This window comes from Penicillium maclennaniae (assembly GCF_028827695.1).
Source record: "Penicillium maclennaniae strain IBT 15551 chromosome Unknown utg000003l:1.0-5670915.0:1.0-5674809.0, whole genome shotgun sequence".
Classification (NCBI taxonomy): Eukaryota; Fungi; Ascomycota; class Eurotiomycetes; order Eurotiales; family Aspergillaceae; genus Penicillium; species Penicillium maclennaniae.
The window spans coordinates 171,785-193,043 of NW_026623215.1; the positions used below are offsets into that span (position 1 = coordinate 171,785).

The window sequence follows — 21,259 nt, forward strand, 5'->3', positions numbered from 1 at the left end:
AAAAGTATCGACACCCTCTGACCCACTTCACCTGATTATGTAATATTCTACCGCTGCAGTACCCCAACTAATTCCTTTCTGAAAGGGAGACCTGAGGATAGAGCTCATGTCTTATAACCCCAGCTAGCAGCCTAGGAAAGCTCGCATACGCGCTCACGTAGGGCAGGGGTGAGTTCCGATTGTAGTGCTTTGATTCTATATGAACAGAAAGGGGTTTTAGGGTAGAAATAAGGCAAAGAACGCGGTCAACACGCTTGGTATAGACACTAGATCTAGCGTTTTTCTGTAGGCGGTGAATGTATTTTCAAGGCGGTGTAGCGGGTGGGGCTAGAGGGGGTGTCGATACTTTTGCTGTGTCACTGTACTTCCATCCACTGCTTGTAGGTTTCCGTGATTCTCGACACCCTTATCTTCAGGCATCCATCTGTCCTGTTTTGAGTTGCCACGTGACCCGTGACCATAGAGCAAGCGGGGTCTATCCCCGGAGCAGTCAACCCGATCTCCTCTGGACCCATTCTACCTGCATATCGTCATGAGTTTCAGCTTGAAAGAGGGCTGGCACCCTAAGGGTAAAGACGGCAAGAAGGAGAGCTGGCGCGGTGACTTCAAGGGCATCAATCAAGTGGTAAGCTTCTGTCTGACGTCTGCAAGGCTCGGCCGCTAACCTTGTTCAGGCAGGATGGATGGGCAAAGGCAAAGACGCGAGTGAGGACAAGTCTGAGCATGTATCCAAGCCTCTATCAGCGTTAAAGGATCCCTCCTCCTTTGGTCCGCCGCCGAAGCACATCAATTACCATGGCGCAGGCGCCCTGCCCTATGAGACTACACCAGACCGGCGAGGCATGGGAGCTTCGCCATCCCAGGAGCAGATCAACTATCAGAACTATCAGCAACAGCAGGCCCTTCAAGCGGAAGAGGAAGCCGCTCAGAAGCCTGCTCCGCCCCCAGTGCCTTATCGCGTGAACACTACGGGATTGTCGACGGACAATCTTCCAGCTCCCCCGGTACGACGCCTCGACTCGCCTCGCTCCGGCTCATCCGCCAGGGGGCCCCAGGTGCCTCCACGAGTCCCTCCACGGAACGGCTCGCCTGCGACAAATGCTCCCCCGCCTCCATATTCTGCTTCCACACCATCGGCGTCTCAGGGATATATCAACCAGGAAGCCACATCGCGCCTCTCCAATGCCGGTGTCTCTGTTCCGGCTCTTGGAATCGGGGAAACCAATAGGCCATCATCTCAAACTTCAACCTCCTACACTGAATCTGCGAAAGGAAAAATGAACGACCTGCAGTCTCGCTTCTCGCAGATGCGAACCGACTCAGGGTCATCGTCTCCAGCGCCTGCTTCAACGGATCGATTCCCTCGTACGAGCACTAACCCCGATGCTTCCCTTCCCCCAGCCCCCGGGTTCCGCGAGCGCCACGCAGACAAGATCGACATGGGTAAGGAGAAGCTGAGTGGGGGTGACGTCTCGCTTCAATACATTTGTGGAAGACCGCAAATTTTCAGCCAACGCGAATAAGCGCATCCCCCGACCGCCGAGTGACTATGTTTCTCCGTCGCCGGTTGCAGTTGGAGTTGTCAGACCTGCTGCACCTGTTGCGCGAGCAACTCCTGTTGCACCCGTGCCGAGCAGGACGCCGGACGTCCAGGCTCAAGCCCAACGTAAGAGGCCACCTCCGCCCCCGCCTAAAAAGGCTGAGTTTCGCGCGCCGGCTGCCAATAATTCGCCAGCGTCATCAGCCTCGCCCCCACCACCTGTGCCGATGAGTTCCAAACCCCGCTGAGCGGATCCGTTTTTGTACAACATCGATCATATCGATGCCAATAAGTGCTATCAGAATAGAAGTGCAGGGCACATTTGTATAGTGATGACATTTGATCTTCGTAATTGATATGCATTCCAGGATATCAATTTAAGCCTCGGCCGCATGTGAAGTTCCGGCCGGATTTCCTACTCCGATTGACTGCATGCGCCGAGATGTTGGGAATTGTGCAATGATGTTGATTGTGAGACTATTTGTCCCAACAGAAGATCGGGATCGTCGCACCCAGTTCGCATGTAGTGTACCGCAAGATAGGGACTTGTCAATTTTAGCTCTATGAGTGTGAACTGTTTCAATGGTAGAAACCTGGGGAAACGGCTGACTCATCTATGACACCTGACAAACCTGGCAAAAAAGCCAAAACGCCAAAAAAGCGTGGGGTTTCAACCGTCCAGTCGCGTGGTCGCGTGAATTTAATAGTTCCGATCTATGCACCTGTATACTGGAAATGTTTAGCAACCTGGGGATGAATCATATAGATAACCATGCCAATAGAATGTCAGTAGCAATCTATAGCATATGCTTTCAGAGGATGACGACAATGTCAAAAACCAGATTGACCTCGGTTCCCCGTTTTCATAATGTTCCAGGTTCACAAATTCCCAACAAACGGGGGATCCACTTCCGATAAGTCAAGTCTTTTATCAGTTGAGTGGATCTCCCTCTACTCTGCTTTTGGACTTTTTTTTCTTCTTCTTTCCCTCTATAACTCGACTTTCATTTTGGGATTTCTCGATTCTTGCCCTTTCTGGCCTTGGGCTCACCATGTTCGACATCAACGTGCCCTCCCAGTTCGGTCCGGCCACCGTCCGCATCGCTCTTCCTCCCGCCTCGCTCCTCAAGTTTCCTCCCAACGAGCTTCCGGTGACCATTCCGGCGCCTCACGTCACTGAGTGGACATGGAAACAGCCCTTTAACATTCCCAACGATCTCTATAACCAGGTGTTGGATGTGCGGGTCCCAATTACCATTGCCACCGTCTATGCTCTTACTGTGGTCCTGATCAATCGCATCAATAAAGCTCGCGGCTACAAGCCCTATGCCTTTAGCCATTCGCGCCTGTTCAAGCTGTTCGTGATTCTCCACAATGTTTTCTTGGCCGTCTATTCCGCCTGGACTTTCGTCGGCATGTTGCAAGCCTTTAGCAACTCCTTCCCGTCCCGGGGCGAGTCCAATGGTCTTATCAGTGTCGTGGACTCGCTCTGTAAGATCAATGGGCCCCGTGGCTACGGTAACGCCGCCACATACAGCCCTTTGACTGATGAATGGTCTATTCCTAACCCCGCGCTGAAGCTGAATGGCGGTCAACCCGACCCTAGTGACGTCGGTCGTCTCTGGAACCAGGGACTGGCTTACTTTGGCTGGATCTTCTACCTGTCCAAGTTCTACGAGGTTGTCGACACGGCAATCATTCTTGCCAAGGGTAAGAAGAGCTCCACTTTGCAGACTTACCACCACGCTGGTGCCATGATGTGCATGTGGGCTGGTATCCGCTACATGGCGCCTCCTATCTGGATCTTCTGCCTGGTTAATTCGGCTATTCACGCCATGATGGTAAGTCAATTTCTCGCGACCTTTCAAGCGATGTTTCAACTGACTCGATCGCGCTTGGTAGTACACCTATTACACCTGCACTGCCCTGCGCATCCGGGTTCCCAACCTGATCAAGCGTAGCCTGACTACCATGCAAATCACCCAATTCGTCTTGGGCACTAACATGGCCGCAGCCTACCTTTTCGTTCACTACACTATTCCCTACTCCGCTGCCAATGCCGCTCTGCGCAACCTGACCCAGGCCGTTCCCGCTGTGGCCCATGCTACTACCGAGGCTGGTGTCATGCCCTGGCTTAAGAAGCTGGCTTTCCGCGCCGCTGGTGCGGAAGGGATTGCCGAGAATGTGGGTGGAGCTGTCACCGCTCCCCCAGCTGGCTACACCCAGCAAATGGTGACCTGTATGGATACCACGGGCCAGGCCTTCGCCATCTGGCTCAATGTGTCTTACCTGCTCCCTCTCACCTACCTCTTTGCTCGTTTCTTTGTTCGCTCCTATCTGCAACGCAAGGATCCCGGTGACAAGCAGCCCACTCACATGGAGGCTGCTGAGAAGGCCGGCGTGGAGGCTTTTGGTCGTCTGAGTCGTGAGATTCAGCGGGCTGCTATCGAAGGCGAGAATAGCGAAACCACTGATGATGAGGTCATCCGGGCTCAGGTCCAGAAGATCGTTGAGCAGAAGACCCAGGCCTCTCCCGTCCGCACCCGGGCTTCCGCCGCTAACAAGGCCCAGACCGCTGCGTCATCCGGCTCGAACGACGGTTTCTCCACTGTGAAGAAGGGTGCGAAGAAGCAGACGAAGGCTGAGCAGAAGATAAACTTTGGCTCTCCGACCGGACAGGGTGAGAACCCTTTCGGCGTGCTCGATAGAAATGCGTGATTCCCACTAGCCAATTGGGTTTCGGCATGAATCTTTTGGCGTCTTGGAGTTTTGACCGCAAAACATCCATTTTCTTTTGACGAATGAGATGTGGCATGATGTGCTCTGCCTCAATCATCTTTCGGTCATCTCTTGACTGTAAAACATCGATACCAGTCTTCCCTCCCCCAAAACAAGATACACTCCCCACACCAAAGGGGGGGCTCCTTCCCGATAGGGTCGTGGCCATGGAGCTGCAATATCGGGGATTCCTCGGAGACGATACTTCGGAGATTTGCTTGATGGGTATAGCTTTAGCCTGGTACTTGTGGCTTGGATCACATGATTTGGACTTGTACATTATCAACGTGAGCGTGTCGTTAACTAGCAATGTCTTTCTGCACTGGACCCTTGTCCGCTCGTAAGCCCTGCGTAGAGATCTTAGGATCATCCGAGATCTACAGCTCCTTTCCAGGGTTGACTCGGTCGCCAAGCCTCAAGACGTGCACCCGAGCATGCCGGGTACCTGGACAGGTACTTATCTCATCCCGGGAATTGGGATGATTTTAAGAATTCACGGAACCCTGGTTTCAACTGATCTTCCCCGCCACGCCTCCGCACCACCTGAGTGGAGGAAAAATATCATCGCGGGGAAGATCCGGTCCACCGATATCTCGCTTAGACCCCTAGAAATGGACAAACGTCAAGCTAGTGAGTATAGCTGCATGTCTGTCTCCGCAACTTCTCCGGTGGGAGAAATGATGCAAGATAGGCCATTGCAGTATAAATCGATACAGTTCGCAATGCCTGCAGTGTCACCTCCCTTGCAAACTAGCTCCTCGGCAGCAGTCCGGGTGGCTTCAAAATGGCGAAACTTGCACGGCTAATTGCCGGTCTTTGGATTCTGTTTTCCTTTTTGGGTGTTTCGACATTTGCCGAATCCCAGGAGGTGACTCAATGGCCTCTCCACGACGATGGCTACAACAAAGTTGTCGAATGGGACCACTATAGCTTCCAGGTCAACGGGCACAGGATCTTCATCTTTTCCGGCGAGTTCCATTACTGGCGTATCCCCGTCCCGGGTCTGTGGCGCGACATCCTCGAGAAGATCAAGGCTGCGGGCTTCACTGCGTTCGCCTTTTACTCCAGCTGGGCCTACCATGCGCCGAACAATCAGACCGTCGATTTCTCCACTGGTGCCCGTGACATTACCCCGATCTTTGAGCTAGCCAAAGAGTTGGGACTCTACATCATCGTGCGCCCGGGACCATACGTCAATGCTGAAGCCAGCGCCGGTGGATTCCCACTCTGGCTGACGACCGGAGAATACGGCACTTTGCGGAACAACGATACGCGGTATACCAATGCCTGGAAACCTTACTTCACCGAGATGTCGAAGATCACCAGCAAAAATCAAGTCACCGATGGCGGGAATGCTCTGGTCTACCAGATTGAGAACGAGTATGGCAATCAATGGATTGGCACTGCGTCGGAGCGCGTGCCAAATGAGACCGCGATAGCATATATGGAACTTCTCGAGGCCAATGCTCGTGCTAATGGCATCAGGGTCCCACTGACAGCGAATGACCCGAACATGAACTCGCACTCCTGGGGCAGCGACTGGTCCCACGAGGATGGCAACGTCGATGTCGCTGGTGTTGATTCATACCCATCGGCAAGTTCCCTGTTCTGTCCTGTGGAAGTCTTCTAACGCGGTAATACAGTGCTGGACTTGCGATCTCAGCCAGTGCACTTCCACCAACGGCGCATATGTCGCATACGAGGTAGTGGACTATTATGATTACTTCCAAGAATCACAACCCACCATGCCAGAATTTATGCCAGAGTTCCAGGGAGGCTCCTACAATCCATGGGGAGGGCCAGAGGGTGGTTGTCCTGATGATATAGGGACGGACTTTGCCAACTTGTTCTATCGCTGGAATATTGGGCAGCGTGTCACAGCCATGAGTCTGTACATGCTCTTTGGCGGAACTAACTGGGGCGCTATCGCGGCGCCTGTCACCGCAAGCAGCTACGACTACTCAGCTCCTATTTCGGAAGATCGTTCAATTGGCTCAAAATATTACGAGACCAAACTTCTCGCACTGTTCACACGTTGTGCGAGGGATCTCACAATGACGGAACTGGTGGGCAACGGAACGCAGTATACCGATAACTCGGCCGTGAGGGCATATGAGTTGCGAAACCCGGAAACAAACGCTGGATTCTACGCCACTTTCCACTATAATACTTCCACCTCCACGAATGAAGCGTTCCATCTCAAGGTCAACACATCTGCTGGCGAACTTAGCGTTCCAAGGCATGGTGGGAAGATTCATCTTAATGGGCACCAGTCTAAGATTATCGTTACGGATTTCACCTTTGGGTCCAAGACTCTCCTCTACTCAACTGCAGAGGTCTTGACTTATGAAGTCTTCGACAACAACCCCACGCTGGTTCTTTGGGTACCCACCGGCGAGACAGGCGAGTTCTCTATCAAGGAATCTAAGGCAGGGTCAGTCAAAAAGTGTCAAGGATGCTCGAGTGTCAAATTCATGAGTGACAAGGCTGGCGTGACTATATCATTCGTCCAGTCGTATGGAATGAGCGTGATTGAAGTCGATGATGTCCGAGTCATTCTTCTTGATAGGACATATGCGTACGAATTCTGGGCTCCTGCGATCACGAATGATCCATTCGTCCCTGAGAAAGAGAGTGGTATGTCTGCTTCAACGGGTCTAAAAGTTTATTGTTCTAACATTCTGTATAGCTTTCGTTCAAGGACCTTATCTCGTCCGTGATGCCAGTCTGTCCGGTTCAAAGCTTGCAATCACAGGTGACATCGTCAGCGCGACAACAGTCGAGGTCTTTGCACCAGAGGCCGTGAAGGCCGTCACATGGAATGGCAAATCGCTCAAGACTCAGCGCACGGCGTACGGTAGTCTCAAGGGTTCAATTGCGGCACCGAATACTATTACCCTGCCTACCTTTGGATCATGGAAATCCAACGATAGCTTGCCCGAGCGCTTCACGTCATATGACGACAATGGAGCAGCATGGGTTGGTAAGTCCAGATCAATTTGGGCTTGACTACGATGAATGAATGCTAATTTCGCAGATGCTGATCATATGACAACCTTGAACCCGAGAACTCCGACAAGTCTCCCCGTGCTGTATGCCGATGAATACGGTGAGTAATCGGTCCTATTCATGTGCAGCGATTATCTAACATCTTCTAGGCTTCCATAACGGCATCCGCCTCTGGCGTGGATACTTTAATGGCACTGCAACTGGAGTTTTCCTCAACGTGCAAGGAGGATCTGCCTTGTTAGTAATCCCTAAAATCCATCCAAATCACCTTCTAACCCTTTTCTAGCGGCTGGTCAGCCTGGCTAAACGGCGAATTCATCGGCTCATACCTCGGTAACGCCTCGACAGAACAAGCCAATCTAACCCTATCCTTTTCCAATGCCACGGTGAGCACGAGCAAACCCAATGTCCTCCTCGTCGTCCAAGACGACACCGGCCACGATGAGACAACCGGGGCCTTGAACCCCCGCGGAATCCTCGACTTCAAACTCGAAGGCTCATCAACCGGGTTCTCACACTGGCGTCTCGCTGGCACAGCAGGAGGCGAATCAAACCTCGACCCAGTGCGCGGCGCATGGAATGAAGACGGCCTATACTGCGAGCGAGTCGGGTGGCATCTCCCTGGTTTCGATGACTCGGCCTGGTCAACCGCGTCAAATGTCCGGACATTGATGAAGGGAACAACTAGCTCAGTACTCAGCTTCACGGGTGCAACGGTGCGATTCTTCCGAACAATTATTCCCCTGGATCTTCCATCGGGTCGCGATATCTCCATTTCGTTCATTCTCGGAACGCCCACTGGCTCGACCCATTCGTATAGAGCTCAGCTGTTCGTGAATGGTTATCAGTATGGGCGATACTATCCCCACATCGGAAACCAGGTGGTGTATCCCGTTCCGGCGGGAATTCTGGATTACAGTGGGGAAAATACCATTGGAATTGCTGTCTGGGCGCAAAGTGAGGAGGGTGCAGATATATCTGTTGGGTGGAAAGTAAATTATGCTGCTGATAGTTCGTTGGAGGTGGTTGGTCTTGGGGAAGGATTGCGGCCTGCGTGGAGCGAAGAGCGGAAAAGGTTTGGCTGAATGGATGGCTCCACAGGGGGGGTCCGAAAGTATGAATTGGAGTTTCCAAGTCAGCCTACGCGGATACCATGAAAATCATAAATTCCGTTACGATTCTTCGCCAGATGTAGGCCTAGTTTGAGGGACTCCGGTTATGCCAAAGGTTCAGAAATGCTGTTACTAAAATACAAATCCAATCATAGTTATCATCTTCACCCATCATTGCTCGGATTCTATAAGCTATGCAACAGCAGCAATGCTGTTCGGGAAGGATACGTGCTATGATTGACCCTACCAAGTACTGGTTGCCGACGAGACCAAGATCTTCTTCAAGACCAGTCAAACGGGCCGAGGCCTAGAATTCAATTAGTCTCGGACGTAGAGTAGATGGAGGGTAAATTGACACTCACAGTATTGTTGCGATCCAAGTAGCTGGGAATGTACATACTCATGATCAATGGGCAACAAAGTGAATATCAATCTTGCGAACCAGCGTCGTCTCAGCCTGGAGAACGAAGTAGCATGGACCGAGTGTAACCCCCAACTCTTTCCCTCCATACTATCATCTTGGCGAATAGACCGAATTGGCCCCACGGAGACTATTGACGAGACAAACGAGACTCGGTCCACTCAGCCAACGGCTCTTGCGGGGGCTGAACCCTTTGGTTGCGACCGCAGTATAAGTCTCGACGTGGGGGTTGCACCGGTATGCGCGTCTTCCAAGCATGGCCACCTCGGCAACTTGAGTACTGGCTGTCCAGTGATGTGGTGATATTCCAGGCTTCATAGCGAACGAAATACAGAGACGCTTTTCGACTGCATGGTCCTGCAGGTTAACGAGCCTGGTGAAGTTCCAGATGTCTGGGGAGTCCTTGGGGAGAAGGACTGAAGGGACAAGAGTGCATATTGCATATTGATATTAACCGAGGATCAGCCGGAAGGACTCTTTCCAAGAATTTCTGATATGGTATGTCACAGAAAAATGTGGCGGTAGATATACGAGAGTCAAGAGGTGAAGATCTTGATGAACTGTACTCGCCACAAGATGTACTTGTGTTGAGCACTAGGGCTACACACGCATTGCAGTACTTCGCATCTGCAATGTTATCTCTGGTCCCAAAGCCCTCAAAGAATGCCCATTATATAGAAAGGGATGCACATATCAATTCCACCATTCAACAGAAATTCCGTCCGAGACCTAGAATCCAAAGCATCCGGTCCGAGTGTCAATCGAAAGCATGTCATTTCAAATGTTCCATCTCAAACCCTCGGGACGGAAGGCATGCAGTCTGCCCGACGACGGTTCCCTGCACTGATGCGGCCACCCTGGCAAGCGCTCTAGACAGCATTGGTCTTTGACATGATACCCATGACAGTAAGAAGTTATGAAGCTATGGACGAACGCCATACGAACATCGGACATCAAACATCGAACATTAGGGCGCGCACTGTAAATGAATTTAACTCCATGAGGTGGGTCTCAAATAACGGGCGCAGAGCAAATTGTAAAGTGAAATCGAGATTACACAAGCAGCTCGCGTGAGAACTGACATACAAAGGGGGAGGAGGCTAGAGTGCACATGTATGAGCAGATGCAAAGACGCTTAGTTGCATTTCACGAGCTGAATGATGATGAGAAGAAAGCGGGCCCAGACATGACCAAGGAGAATGATGTGCTAGAAAACAAATAAATGAAGGAACAGTCCAGTAGTCCACGCTCCCAATACTCGATGACAACGATTCAGATGCATGCGGGAAAGACAGAAGAGACAAAGGAAAAAGAAAAAAAAAAAGTCTTGAGTAACCAATGGCCGTCAAGCCGAGTAGCTGGCAGACGACGAATTCATTAGATCAACAACCGCAAGGCAGTAATCGCAAGAAAGTTCGTTAACCCGCGTCACTAAAGCCAAACCATTTTGTGAATGATTATCCTTGGAAAGGGGAATACCGAAAGGGTAAACGGTATAGACAGCATGGTTGAACTGATGAGACACGAAAGACGGAGAAACGGAGAATTTCCTGACTGTAACGAAGCCTGGATTTGTCGCTTTGCTGCGACACAGATAAAATCAAACGCCCCCAATCGCCGAAGTTTATGCAGATCTATGGACAAGGACGCAAGGCTCGCTCAAGGCAAGCAAGCCACGCAGGGTAAATCCCGACCAAACTCAAATGAAGTGCGTGTAGATCTTGGAATTTTCATGAACCTCCATCTCCTGTGGGCACGTTAGCACATTAAATTTGACAGGCTTCTCATGTGAATGCTGACCATTTTAAAGTTGTTAATCTCCTCCCGAATCTGCTGGGCCAGCAGAGGCGTCAGGCGGTTGCAGGTCGCGATATCTCCACGGCGGTCATACTCGCCAGGTGGCCAGGTGTCGTGGAATTGGATGCGAGGGCTGAAGGCAATATTTCTTCCAACACCAGAGGGAGTGATCGGAGCACTCTTCGCATCCGTACCAGTGTAACGTCCGCCCTCGGCAATGAAATAGTCCTCACCCTCAATTTTCACGTGGTCATTCGGGCGAGGCCGCGTCGATTCATCGGGCGTGGTCGGGGCACTGGAATGCGGCGAATCTGCGACGAGCGTATGTGCAGGCGAGGAAATTCCAAAGTCGGAATGGGTTTCTACACAAAATGTTAGTTCTCGAATGCACGCGGTAGAGAATTCGGATGGAAGGCTCACTCTTCAGAATACCTTTGCGGACAGCTGCAAGGATCTCCGCCCGCTCACGGTCACTTCCCACGATGCTCTTGCGCGTCTGGGAGACATCCGACAGGGTTCTTTCCCGGATAGAAGCGGACCGACGAATGTCTGATCCCTCTAACCTCAGGAAAGACTGTGCCACCACGAGGCATTTCCTGCGGATCGGGATTCACCGCAACGGTCTCGCCATTGTCTCTTTCGACATTGACAACGGTGATTTGAGGAGCAGCTATCGGCTCAGCTGCGCCTTCGATCGACTTTATACTAGCAACCGACTTGGTACGGAACATGCCGACGAGAGATCGACCACCCTTCTTCATACCTTTGCCCATTTTTCGTAGCATCATAGATGCCGATGACGCCGTGGATGATACTGAGAGGGCATCGGTAGATCGAGAGAATAAACCACCCTGATGAGAATAGATGCTTTCGCCGAGACCGCTCTCTTCTTGTTGCATGGCAATGGCAGCTTGTTCAGGTCCCAATTCCTCCAGCAAGGCTTCTTGACGAAGTTTCTCCGCAGCGAGGGCTTCTCTTTTGGCGGCACGACTCTCTCCGGAATTCTTCAAAAGCTCGGAGGCGCTACCGAAAGAGAAAGCACGCCTCAAGCGTGATTTGCCGGGGCGGTTAGCAACATTCTTCAGTTCAGCAAGACGCTTGGCTGCAGGAGAGTCCAACGGTGGCGAGGAGGGCGTAAAGTGGGTTGCTTCAGGTCCACTCGTAGGCGCGTCGTGGGACGTGGCTGCGGGTTGGGAGAGGGGCGAAGGCTTGCTGGTTCTCTTCTCGTCCGGCTTTCCGGTCTTGCTAGTCACGGAACTAGAGTCCGGGGACCCAGCTCGAGCCTGGATTTAGCAATTGGTCAGTTCTGATTTAATGATATCGTGCGAAGAGGGTAGCCTACCGAAGAACCTGAAGAACGTCGTGAGTGGATGCTTCCTGAGCTATCCCGACGGGAGTGCGATGAGTGCGGTCGGGGATTCGAGTCGAACGAAATGAAATCGTATGAGCCTGGTTGGGGCGATGAAGAAGTCGGGGTGGGTAGCGGAAGTTGCAGGTTAGGAATAGCTGCAGAGTCCATGTTGCCCAAACTTCGTCGACGGTATCGCTCTGGGGCCACTTTCTCTGCATGAGACACACCATCTACGCTCGAGACGCGACTGTGAGTAGGTCGAAGAGCAGGTCGAACAGGGAAAATTGGGGCTGTCTTCTCCTCAGCAGGTGATGCCGATGCCGATGCCGATGCCGGAACGGGTGCGGGTGACTGATCGCGTGCACCCTCAGCACGCTGGGGCCGGCGATATCGATTCGGGGAAGGTTTAGCAGACCCGGCGGGCGAGGAAATGTTCATGATGGAGGGAGTTGGAAGGTTGGCGGTGGAAAGAGGACGTAGAGGCTGGTCACCCCTCAGTTTCCTGGAGGGGATTGCGCTGTCGTCCTTGGAAACATAGGAATGAAAAGATGGGGTAGAAGAGGAAGTATTCGATACAGAACCAGCTGCAGGATGGGCGACTCGAGGGGTGGCCCCGTAAGGCATCATTGGCCCTTGGGCGACAGTAGGGGCAGAAGATGTGCGGTGTTCCGGCCGGAGATGAGGAGACCACGACTGTCGATGTTGTTGGGGGCTCGAAGGATGACCCAAATTTGATGCGAAGGCGTAGGGAGCCACGATTGGTTGACCAGTTCGATATGAACCTGAATTGCCAGCATTGAGGGAGCTCCACGACATATTCTGATAGCGGGAAGCCTGGATCTGTGATGAGGAGGCAAAAGTGCCTGAAGAGGAGGAAGGACGCGTCTGGAGCACCGGGACCGTGCTAGTGTGTTGCGGAATCGTTTGAACCAATGCAGCCATATTGTTCTTTCTCCGAATAATGGAAAGAGAGTCACGAGCGTCCGGGCCGGGGCTGGGATCTCGACAAGGCAGCTCGTGGCGAGGATGGGGGGTTCACTCCTCAGGACACCGGAAGAACGACAGTTGCTAACGGAGGACAAATGTTAGTCGGCCATGATTCACGATGCAGACAAATCGTGTCTTCGAGTAAATAGAACAGGAGGAGGTGGATGAAAAAAGGGGTTGTTGATCGAAGTTCTTTTTTTTTCTCGCGTTCGGGGGGTGGATGGGAACGGGACCGCGTCAGCCAGGGGGGGGCAAGGGTATCGTACCTGTTCTTAGTGATGGCGAAGATAAACTATAGTGGTACAACGATTAAAGAAAGGAGACGCTGAATGCCAATAAAATGCAGAAAAACTCGAAACCAGGCGAGTGAAAAGAAACGAAAGGTGGTCAGATGGAAAACAAGCCCCGGGGATGGATGAAGGGGGCAGATGTACAAGAACGAAAAGAAAGCCCCCAAAGAATACAAAACCAGATCCTTGGGAAGGCACCCTGTCAAAGACAAGAAAAACGGTGCCGTTCTTCTGGACTGGGGAGGGGGGAAGAAAGTGGAGGAGTGAAGGAAGGAAGAGTGAAAGCAGAGCGCAGAGAGCAGACAGAGCAGGGGGGCGGAGATGGAGAGATCGGGATGGGGGGAAAACTAACCAGGAGGGGCCTTTTCTTTTTCTTTCTAAATCTGTCACCAAGGATTAAACGGTATAACTTATTCAAAGCATAACAGTGTTCTTCTAATATCTGGCTACCGCTTTTCTCTCTTCAATGGCGATTCAGACTTCCTATCTTCTATCGCTGACTTTCTTATTGCGGATGTTCTCGCATCAACAAACCCCCCCCCTTAAACTGACGCCAATCATAGCGGAGCCCCCCTAACTCCTCTTTGCTCGGATTTCGGATCTGTAAACAGAATTTCCTTGACAGGGGATTTACCTAGAGTCACTCGGTGACTATGTTTCCTTGGTCACCAGGTTACCCACCTTAGGTACCGAGATCATTAGCTATGTAATTCGATTGCTGCATCACCAGGTTACCCACCTTAGGTACCGAGATCATTAGCTATGTAATTCGATTGCTGCTTTTTTTTAAACACAATTTCCGATCGTGACTCTGCCTTTTATAAAGATACGCGAAGGGGATATGTCCCGCGATTGGCGACTGCGCACTAAAAGTAGCAAGTGCAACGCTATCCCACGACGGCGTTTTGGCGTTTTTCTCCACGACTGCAGCGAATCCACTGGCGTTCGGCGAAACATCTGGCGGCTCCGTGCACCGCACGTGCTGTCACCTACTATCGAATTCGATGCAGTGGAGAATCCAAGATTATGTGCCCTAGGTAATGTGGAGTGTGTGCGATAAGAAATGGAGAACGAGCTTGCTTCCTGGGCGGGATCGGTTCCAATCTGGTGCCGGTCAGCTTTCGCAGACTGCCACACCAGGTACCGCCGGCAGAAAGCCAATCCTGGCTTTGAGCCCGGACGGTGCGCCATTGTTGATCACAGCTAGTGGTATTTTACTAGCCGGTGAGGCTGAACAGCCCGTGGGCGTGGACACATGAACGTGGACGTCGACGAGGACTTCATGGTGGTTCGCGAGAACTTTGGAACGGAACCGGGGACTCGAGCGGAGTCTGCGGGAACTCCGTGTTTCTCACCCTCGGTTTTTCTGTTTTTCTTTAGTTTTCTTCCTTTTTCTCTTTTTCGACTCTTCTGTTCTGTTCTAAACTTTTCTATTGTACCCGGCTCTGTCCCTGATTTCTTGTGGGTACACCCTAACCGTCGTACTCGTGAACTTGTACATGACGTATAATGCAGCGCGATCGCACAGCTCTCACGAACGCTCCCGTCAATCCTATAGATGCACGGCTGACTAGGACCGGAGCTGACCCGAAAAGAGCCAAGTACAGGGGTGCAGACCCAACATGGTACTCTCGCCTAAAGTGTCCTTCCTTCCCTCCTGTTCCTGCCTACTGCTTATCTTAGCCTCTTCCCCACTGATCACTTCCATTTCTTCCCGCGTGATCGACATGCCCTAAAACCAGACCGGCACAGATCCTCGTTTCGTGCTTCCTTCCTCCGTGATGATCGAGTTATGCATACATTGCTGCACATGTTCTCCGGAATCATGGATGAGCAAAAAGTACGCACCTCATTATGGCTCTCTAGCTCCTTCTCCATACAGCTTGGTACCGATCTTGCCAACATTTTGCCGGAGGCGTTTTATTGCGGGTCTTGAATGGAGGACCCAGGAGAGAGCGGCTTTTGAAACCGCAAATCATGGCGCGCATCTCTCAAGTGCCCGCATCTTCCCGTGTTGCGTGTCTCGATGCTCCATGCCCCATAGGCCATGTCCCATGTTCCTTCCGTGCTTCGTGCCTTGTATTCTACATGTCCCACCTTTGCGTTAGCTTTGCAAGGTTTAGCTGAACTCTTCAATGCTGCAGACAGAATTGTCCCGCCTCGCGATCATTGCTTGGCTTGACTTCTGCTGTACCGCTTTGGATTACCCTGCATGGCATCGCGCCAGCCTCTAGTGCTAAAGATGCATATGCTGTACTGGGAGGGAAAAAGAAAAGCACGAATGACCGTCGACGCCTGCCTAACCAGTAATCTGGCACCACGGGCCGATTCATCTCTACAGCCTGGGTGATTGGCACGGTACGAAGGAATTAGCATCCACGATATTGTATCCAGTGACCATCCGCTAAAGTCCTGAGAAGTACATTTGCACAACGCTAAGGAATGTAGCCGGCATCCGGGGAAGCAGAAGTGTGGAGAGGTACGGTAGCGATCATCAGAGCGCCGTTGTCCAGGCCGCGAGTCGTGCCCGTGCGCACATTGGAGCTGACTCGGTACTACTGTCGTTAGCGTCAGATGCTGTCTTCTTATCATACCCTGTTTTTGACATTGGCATTAGATATTTCATTCCCTTTCGGTTTAGACACGAGTGAAATTGATGAAAGAGATCGACCCCTTCGTGGAGAAATTCAGTAGATATCTCCTTCAACATCTCTCCCCTCTATCAATATAAAATCATCTGAGCCCCCAATTGATGAACTCCTTCCGCGCATCCAATACAATCCCTGGTGTTGGCCAACCATCGTATGACAGTCTTGTGAACGGAGATGTTGACCCACAAGCGACCAAACCAGCGCAATGGACTCCACTCTTTCCTCCGAAGGTCCGGTCTAGTACGCTCCAGCGACAAACATGGCTTTCCGCCACCTCCGCGCCCTTCCACCACCAGTGGAAGATAATATCACGAATCGACAGGGTCATGCGTTATGAGAACGTGGACAAGCACCGAGGAAAATTCACCCTGGGCACATTGTGGTGTCGCTCAACTGATGAGTGTAGTTCCCAATCTGAGGTACCTCACCACAGACACACAGGAGACGCCAACCCCACACTAGAGCTACTGTAGCTACACTGCAACTTTATCATGAGAAGCCATGTCCGATCAGGGACGACTACCACCCACTTTTAGGGCCTCACATGGTGATATGCGCAAGTTCGCATGCTTCGCGCCTTTACTGTAGTTGACGTTGTGGTACTGTACATACAAGCAATATCAAGCACAACTGGCACGTGAGGTCCATGCTGGGTCTGACCCTGTTGGAAATCCTGCCGGTTCCCATGGTCTTGGGGGTCATGTTACTTCTGACTCGCTCATGGAGTGATTACGATCATGATATTGCTGACACAGGCAGGCAAGCGAAGCGAGGCTGTCCTCAAGTCAAGGCTTCTTGAGACTTGTTCATCAATGCTTTGTAGAAGATGACCGAGTGTTAATGACAGCAGAGGATGCATACCACAAAGGCTTATTACTTTTGTTCGAGACGGTTGCTATACGGGAGTCGATGACTTTGCACCTCAAGTAAGAACTCCAAGCTAGCATGGACGTGGTCTACCCTCCTACCTGGGAAGACTTTCATTTTAGCTTTGAGCTTTTGAACTGATATCTTGAGGTCATGTAATCTATCTCGTCGTCAAAATGGCGATTTATGGAGAAAAGGAAAGAGGAGACATTTGAACCCCCCTAAACCGCCTCAGAGCTCCATGTCATCTTCGTTGTCATCCGTCATATCAGCCTCTTCGTCAAGTCCCTCAAAGACCATGAACTTCTCATTCTTAGAATCAGTGTCCTCGGGCACGACATAAGAGTCCTGCACTTCGCATTCCTTCAGCATGGATTCGGCTCCAATCTTAGCCCTACGACCGATTATGCAGTTCGTTAAGGTCGCCTTCGGTCCAACAGTAACACCGTCCATCAAGACACACCTGGTGAGCCGGGCGCCGCTGGAGATATGACAGTTACTGCCAATGACAGACTCTTTAATTACCGCGAACTGCTCCACGGTGACATTTTCGGCGATCAGACAATCCGACTTGCTGACGGTACAGCGTTGGGCAATCCCCTCGGGGTGGGCAATCTTCTGATTGTGTGCGAAAGGCGAAGCCTCAATGCGGCCAACCTCTTCAATAGATGGAAGCTTGGCTAGACGGAGAGAGGTGGACAGAAGGAGGGCGGAGCTGTCCACACGTCGAACGAAGGGAGCAGATTCTCTTTGAACATATGCCAAGATGGGCGGAACTTTGGAGGACTTTTTATCCTTAGATGCTTCAGCTTCAGATACCTTGACCCGGGAGGCATAGGAGGGCAAGGCAGCCTCGGCGTTGATAGAGCCGCTCTTGGTGGTGCTCATGGCCTGAAGGTCAATTTCTTCTTCCACAGATTCGTTATCATGGCTCCCAGTCTCACCAGGAATCTGGCTATCCTGCTGCCGCTCGAAAATTTCGGTCATGCCCAGCTTATCTGCCAATCCCTTCTGCCACCCAGATTTGGCCCAGTAGCCGATTAAGTCCTCGCTGACAGACTCCAATTTCTCGTTGCGGGCCAAATCCTTAATCCAGTAAGGGAAGACATAGAGGTGCGCATCTCGATAGCCGCTCAACATCTTGATCTCTGCGTGCTTCTCCACCAACGAATGGCGAATGAGGAAGCCCTTGTCGGTTTCCATCTTCTCCTTGATTGTGTCCATCGGACTCGACATGACGACCTTGGAAAGATGAAATCGTAGAGCGGCCGGCCCTTGAGCGGGATGGGAGACTGTGGGCGCTTCATCCTTATCAAGCGGTGCGATAGCGACGAAGTCTGTGGCCTCACCCTTCACACTTTCCTCTCGAAGCTTTGTTTGATAGTATAGACCCAGGCCTCCTCGGCGACCGCCCTGTTCACCCCCAGATCCTCGAGTAATGGGGCCGTGGGCATTGCGCCCCTCAGGAACTAAGCTGCCTCCAAGAGAGCTCTGAGAGACCATCCAAGCCTCAAGCAATGATTCGCCCGGTATCTCGCAAATAAGGTCACAAGGGAGGAGGAGGAAGTCTGTCTTGATGCATGCCTGTACCTCGGGTAAACGAAGAAGCTCACATGTACCCATAGTCATCTCGAGTGCCTTGGGGGCGAGGACGGACGGTGAGGGAGAAGAGAATGATGTGAGGTGTGGGTTTTGCTTCAAGGCAGCCTGGAGCGGCGCAAGAGAGGAAGGAGGAGTAATCAAGGTGATATCTATATGGAAGAATTAGTGCTTCAAGCATTTGTAGCCTGCGATCTGGATTCATTTACCAGAAATTCCCGACCTCCGTAGGAAGTCAATGGCATAATAAACCATTGGCCGATTGGCCACTGGGACGAGGCATTTTGGATGTTCCTCGGGGTTCGCAGTGAAAGTGTTGAGGGATACTCCAGGTCCACAAAGAATGAGAGCTTGGAACCCTGTAGACGGTACTGGGATTGATTGAGGCATGCTTGCTTTTGAGTCAATTCCAACAGCCCCGCGGCGCACAGGTAAAAGGAAGATTGTCGAGAGGGCTGATATGCGGCTATGGCTGCAAAGAGCTTTCGGGGAGCTCCCACGGGACTTGTAAAGCCCAAGGCCTTTCTGAACAGGACGAAGCACGAGAATTGACTATGGTTGACAAAGCCAGCCGTGACTCCATTCATCCCGCTTTGATGCTTTTTTTGATTGATATCACGTGCAGATAGCTGACTCATATCACGTGCCCAAGACGACCCGCCTCCGGATTTTATGTAATACGTAAACACCGCGGCAACAGCATACACAGAGCCCGAGCCCCCAGCCACATGTATTCCCAGCTCCGAGGTCGAGCTTCATTTTCCCTATCTCTTTTCTCCACTTGTTTCCTCTCCGGCAAGAGGCGTGCGATGTGACTTGCATGCCCATTGCGACACACATTGTCCCCCCTAAATGCGCTATCTCTAAATTAATACGCAATCGCAATGTCATTCCCCCAGGACCCTCGCGGCCGCCGCAGTGGAGCCGGCACCGGCTTCAGCGCGACGGGCAGACGCACTGCCATGGGTTACTGGATTCCATTGGCACTCACAGTGGGTGTCGCGACCATCAGTATTGCAGCATGGATCTGGAGCGAACGTAACCACGATGACGACGAAGATGACCAACCATTCGAAGGAGAGACCCCTTACCCGCCTCACGGCCCGTCCGATAGTAATATCCCCCCTCCTTCATACGCCTCAGAAGGATACGCAAGAAGCACAGGACCAGAAGCTCCTGGTGATGCTCGATATGATGCCAGCTTCATGGGCCGCATGCAAGGTGCATTGCGCCGAACGCCGAGCCCGCAACAGATCTTTGACGGCGCAAGCCGACGAGTCGTGGCCGGCGTGACTGCTGCTGGCGCACTTGTCGGTGGAGCTCTTACGTCTATTCGCGAAGAAGGCCGAGGCGACTTCGAAGACCACACGAGATGGTCCGAGGAGGCTGCAGCCAGAAACGTTGGGGGTCAACCAGGCACCGCACCTGCCATGAGTGGAGCACTGCCGACTCGTGGACCAGCTGCCAGTCAAAACTCATTTGATAAGAAGAAGAAGACCGTGGCAATTGTTCTTTCCTCTGTCTCTCCGGCTGACTCGGATGAATTTGCCTCGGAACACGCCGTAAGAAACCCGCCACCCCTTTATAACAAGTAATTGTATGCTGACGATCAATAGTCAATCCTGTCCCACCTCCCTGAGCATGTGGACTTGGATACCTCTCGTATTTTTGTTCTGATATATGCTCCCAATGTCAAGCACGCCATCGGCCAGGGAAGTTCATCTCGCCAAACCACATCTATCGCCTCGTCCTACTCAAACATTGCCCACGAGGAAGCTACTTCTCCTGGTGAATTGATCGATGGTAACCGGAAGACCGTGGAATCTCGCCAAGATGATGACCTTGAAGGTACTACTCCCCTTTTCAAGACTCTGTACACACAGGCCCAGGCACTTGTCGAAAAGGAGATCATGATCATGCCCTTCAGCACCCCCTCTGGCTACGTGCATCTTGTGCGCCACCTCGCACCCGATCTTGTCTATGTCCAAGAATCTCTTACTGGTGATGAGGGTGACGCCGTTCAGCACATCTCTGGCTGGGTTCGTCAGGTCATCGTCGTGGTCGGAGATGAAGCTGGCCGTGGTGGCTTAATTGACAGTGATGATGAGTCTGCGCTTGCAGATAAAGGTGAGAAATGGTGGCAGAAAGAAGGTACCACAGGCATCGGCAAACGGATCGACGTGGTAGATGCCCTCCGTGTTGGCGACGACTGGCGACGTCGGGTGCGTGGTTTGGACTAAATGCCCGCCTTGTCTACTTCCCAATGATGTTGATGTCAATACCTTTTTATTTTTACTTGTCTATACCTGATTTGATCGTTACCCCTTGATGATTGTTCTCTTTCGATTCCCCTGTCTTCCATGTTATTATGCATTATTTCATATAGTGCTTTTGGGTCACGATACTGGTGGCCTCTGCTAGTACCTTCGGAGGATTGTTCCGCCTTCATCTTGATAGCATTGATAATAAAGATTTTATCTTCCTCTGATGATAGTTTGAGCCCCCGAAGAGGGATAGAGGCTATCTTGCACACCGCGAAGAGAAAGGTCCCGGACGTGATGGATGCAAACCAAGTCCGATACAGAAGCTCCAGATCAGGTGATAGCGTCGTGCGCGGAGTCATGTGACCGTTCTGGAGCGTCACCGCGGCTTGGCACCTCACCTCACTCTGCAAGCCCGCGGTAGTCTAGCGCTTCCCCCGATACATTTCCTTCGCGACATCGCTGGATGGACGCTTTCGCTCTCTTATAATAAGCGTCACTGACAGCTGCCACGCATTTCTAGCTCGACTTCACCGCGTTGGTGACCTGAGCTGACCGTCCGATCCCACATGTCTCGCGCATCACTCATCCCATTC

At 51.9% G+C, this 21,259-nt stretch overlaps 9 protein-coding genes across 9 annotated transcripts; 7 read left to right on the top strand and 2 right to left on the bottom strand.

Annotated features, from left to right (window-relative positions):
• Positions 1-532: 532 nt before the first annotated feature.
• Positions 533-1,788, top strand: N7477_002146 (uncharacterized protein; the record flags this gene model as incomplete). The annotated part of the gene is given in 3 exon segments (XM_056963809.1): positions 533-625; positions 675-1,443; positions 1,460-1,788. 3 exon segments carry the CDS (start codon positions 533-535, stop codon positions 1,786-1,788), a joined length of 1,191 nt encoding a protein of 396 aa, XP_056823762.1.
• An 804-nt stretch (positions 1,789-2,592) lies between these two features.
• On the top strand, positions 2,593-3,501 carry N7477_002147 (elongation of very long chain fatty acids protein; the record flags this gene model as incomplete). Its single annotated transcript, XM_056963810.1, has 1 exon — positions 2,593-3,501. One exon carries the CDS (start codon positions 2,593-2,595, stop codon positions 3,499-3,501), a length of 909 nt encoding a protein of 302 aa, XP_056823763.1.
• A 10-nt stretch (positions 3,502-3,511) lies between these two features.
• N7477_002148 (uncharacterized protein) lies at positions 3,512-4,258 on the top strand (the record flags this gene model as incomplete). Its single annotated transcript, XM_056963811.1, has 1 exon — positions 3,512-4,258. One exon carries the CDS (start codon positions 3,512-3,514, stop codon positions 4,256-4,258), a length of 747 nt encoding a protein of 248 aa, XP_056823764.1.
• Positions 4,259-5,102: 844 nt separating this feature from the next.
• N7477_002149 (uncharacterized protein) lies at positions 5,103-5,948 on the top strand (the record flags this gene model as incomplete). The annotated part of the gene is made up of 1 exon (XM_056963812.1): positions 5,103-5,948. The coding sequence occupies one exon, from the start codon at positions 5,103-5,105 to the stop codon at positions 5,946-5,948; it is 846 nt and encodes a 281-aa protein (XP_056823765.1).
• A 115-nt stretch (positions 5,949-6,063) lies between these two features.
• Positions 6,064-8,412, top strand: N7477_002150 (uncharacterized protein; the record flags this gene model as incomplete). The annotated part of the gene is made up of 3 exons (XM_056963813.1): positions 6,064-6,955; positions 7,008-7,301; positions 7,625-8,412. 3 exons carry the CDS (start codon positions 6,064-6,066, stop codon positions 8,410-8,412), a joined length of 1,974 nt encoding a protein of 657 aa, XP_056823766.1.
• A 2,147-nt stretch (positions 8,413-10,559) lies between these two features.
• On the bottom strand, positions 10,560-12,950 carry N7477_002151 (uncharacterized protein; the record flags this gene model as incomplete). Its single annotated transcript, XM_056963814.1, has 5 exons — positions 10,560-10,607; positions 10,661-11,019; positions 11,078-11,153; positions 11,221-11,940; positions 12,000-12,950. 5 exons carry the CDS (start codon positions 12,948-12,950, stop codon positions 10,560-10,562), a joined length of 2,154 nt encoding a protein of 717 aa, XP_056823767.1.
• Positions 12,951-14,325: 1,375 nt separating this feature from the next.
• On the top strand, positions 14,326-14,544 carry N7477_002152 (uncharacterized protein; the record flags this gene model as incomplete). Its single annotated transcript, XM_056963815.1, has 1 exon — positions 14,326-14,544. One exon carries the CDS (start codon positions 14,326-14,328, stop codon positions 14,542-14,544), a length of 219 nt encoding a protein of 72 aa, XP_056823768.1.
• Positions 14,545-17,034: 2,490 nt separating this feature from the next.
• On the bottom strand, positions 17,035-18,792 carry N7477_002153 (translation initiation factor eIF2B subunit gamma; the record flags this gene model as incomplete). The annotated part of the gene is made up of 2 exons (XM_056963816.1): positions 17,035-18,554; positions 18,612-18,792. The coding sequence occupies 2 exons, from the start codon at positions 18,790-18,792 to the stop codon at positions 17,035-17,037; spliced, it is 1,701 nt and encodes a 566-aa protein (XP_056823769.1).
• A 494-nt stretch (positions 18,793-19,286) lies between these two features.
• Positions 19,287-20,642, top strand: N7477_002154 (uncharacterized protein; the record flags this gene model as incomplete). Its single annotated transcript, XM_056963817.1, has 2 exons — positions 19,287-19,964; positions 20,019-20,642. The coding sequence occupies 2 exons, from the start codon at positions 19,287-19,289 to the stop codon at positions 20,640-20,642; spliced, it is 1,302 nt and encodes a 433-aa protein (XP_056823770.1).
• Between the last annotated feature and the right edge of the window lie 617 nt (positions 20,643-21,259).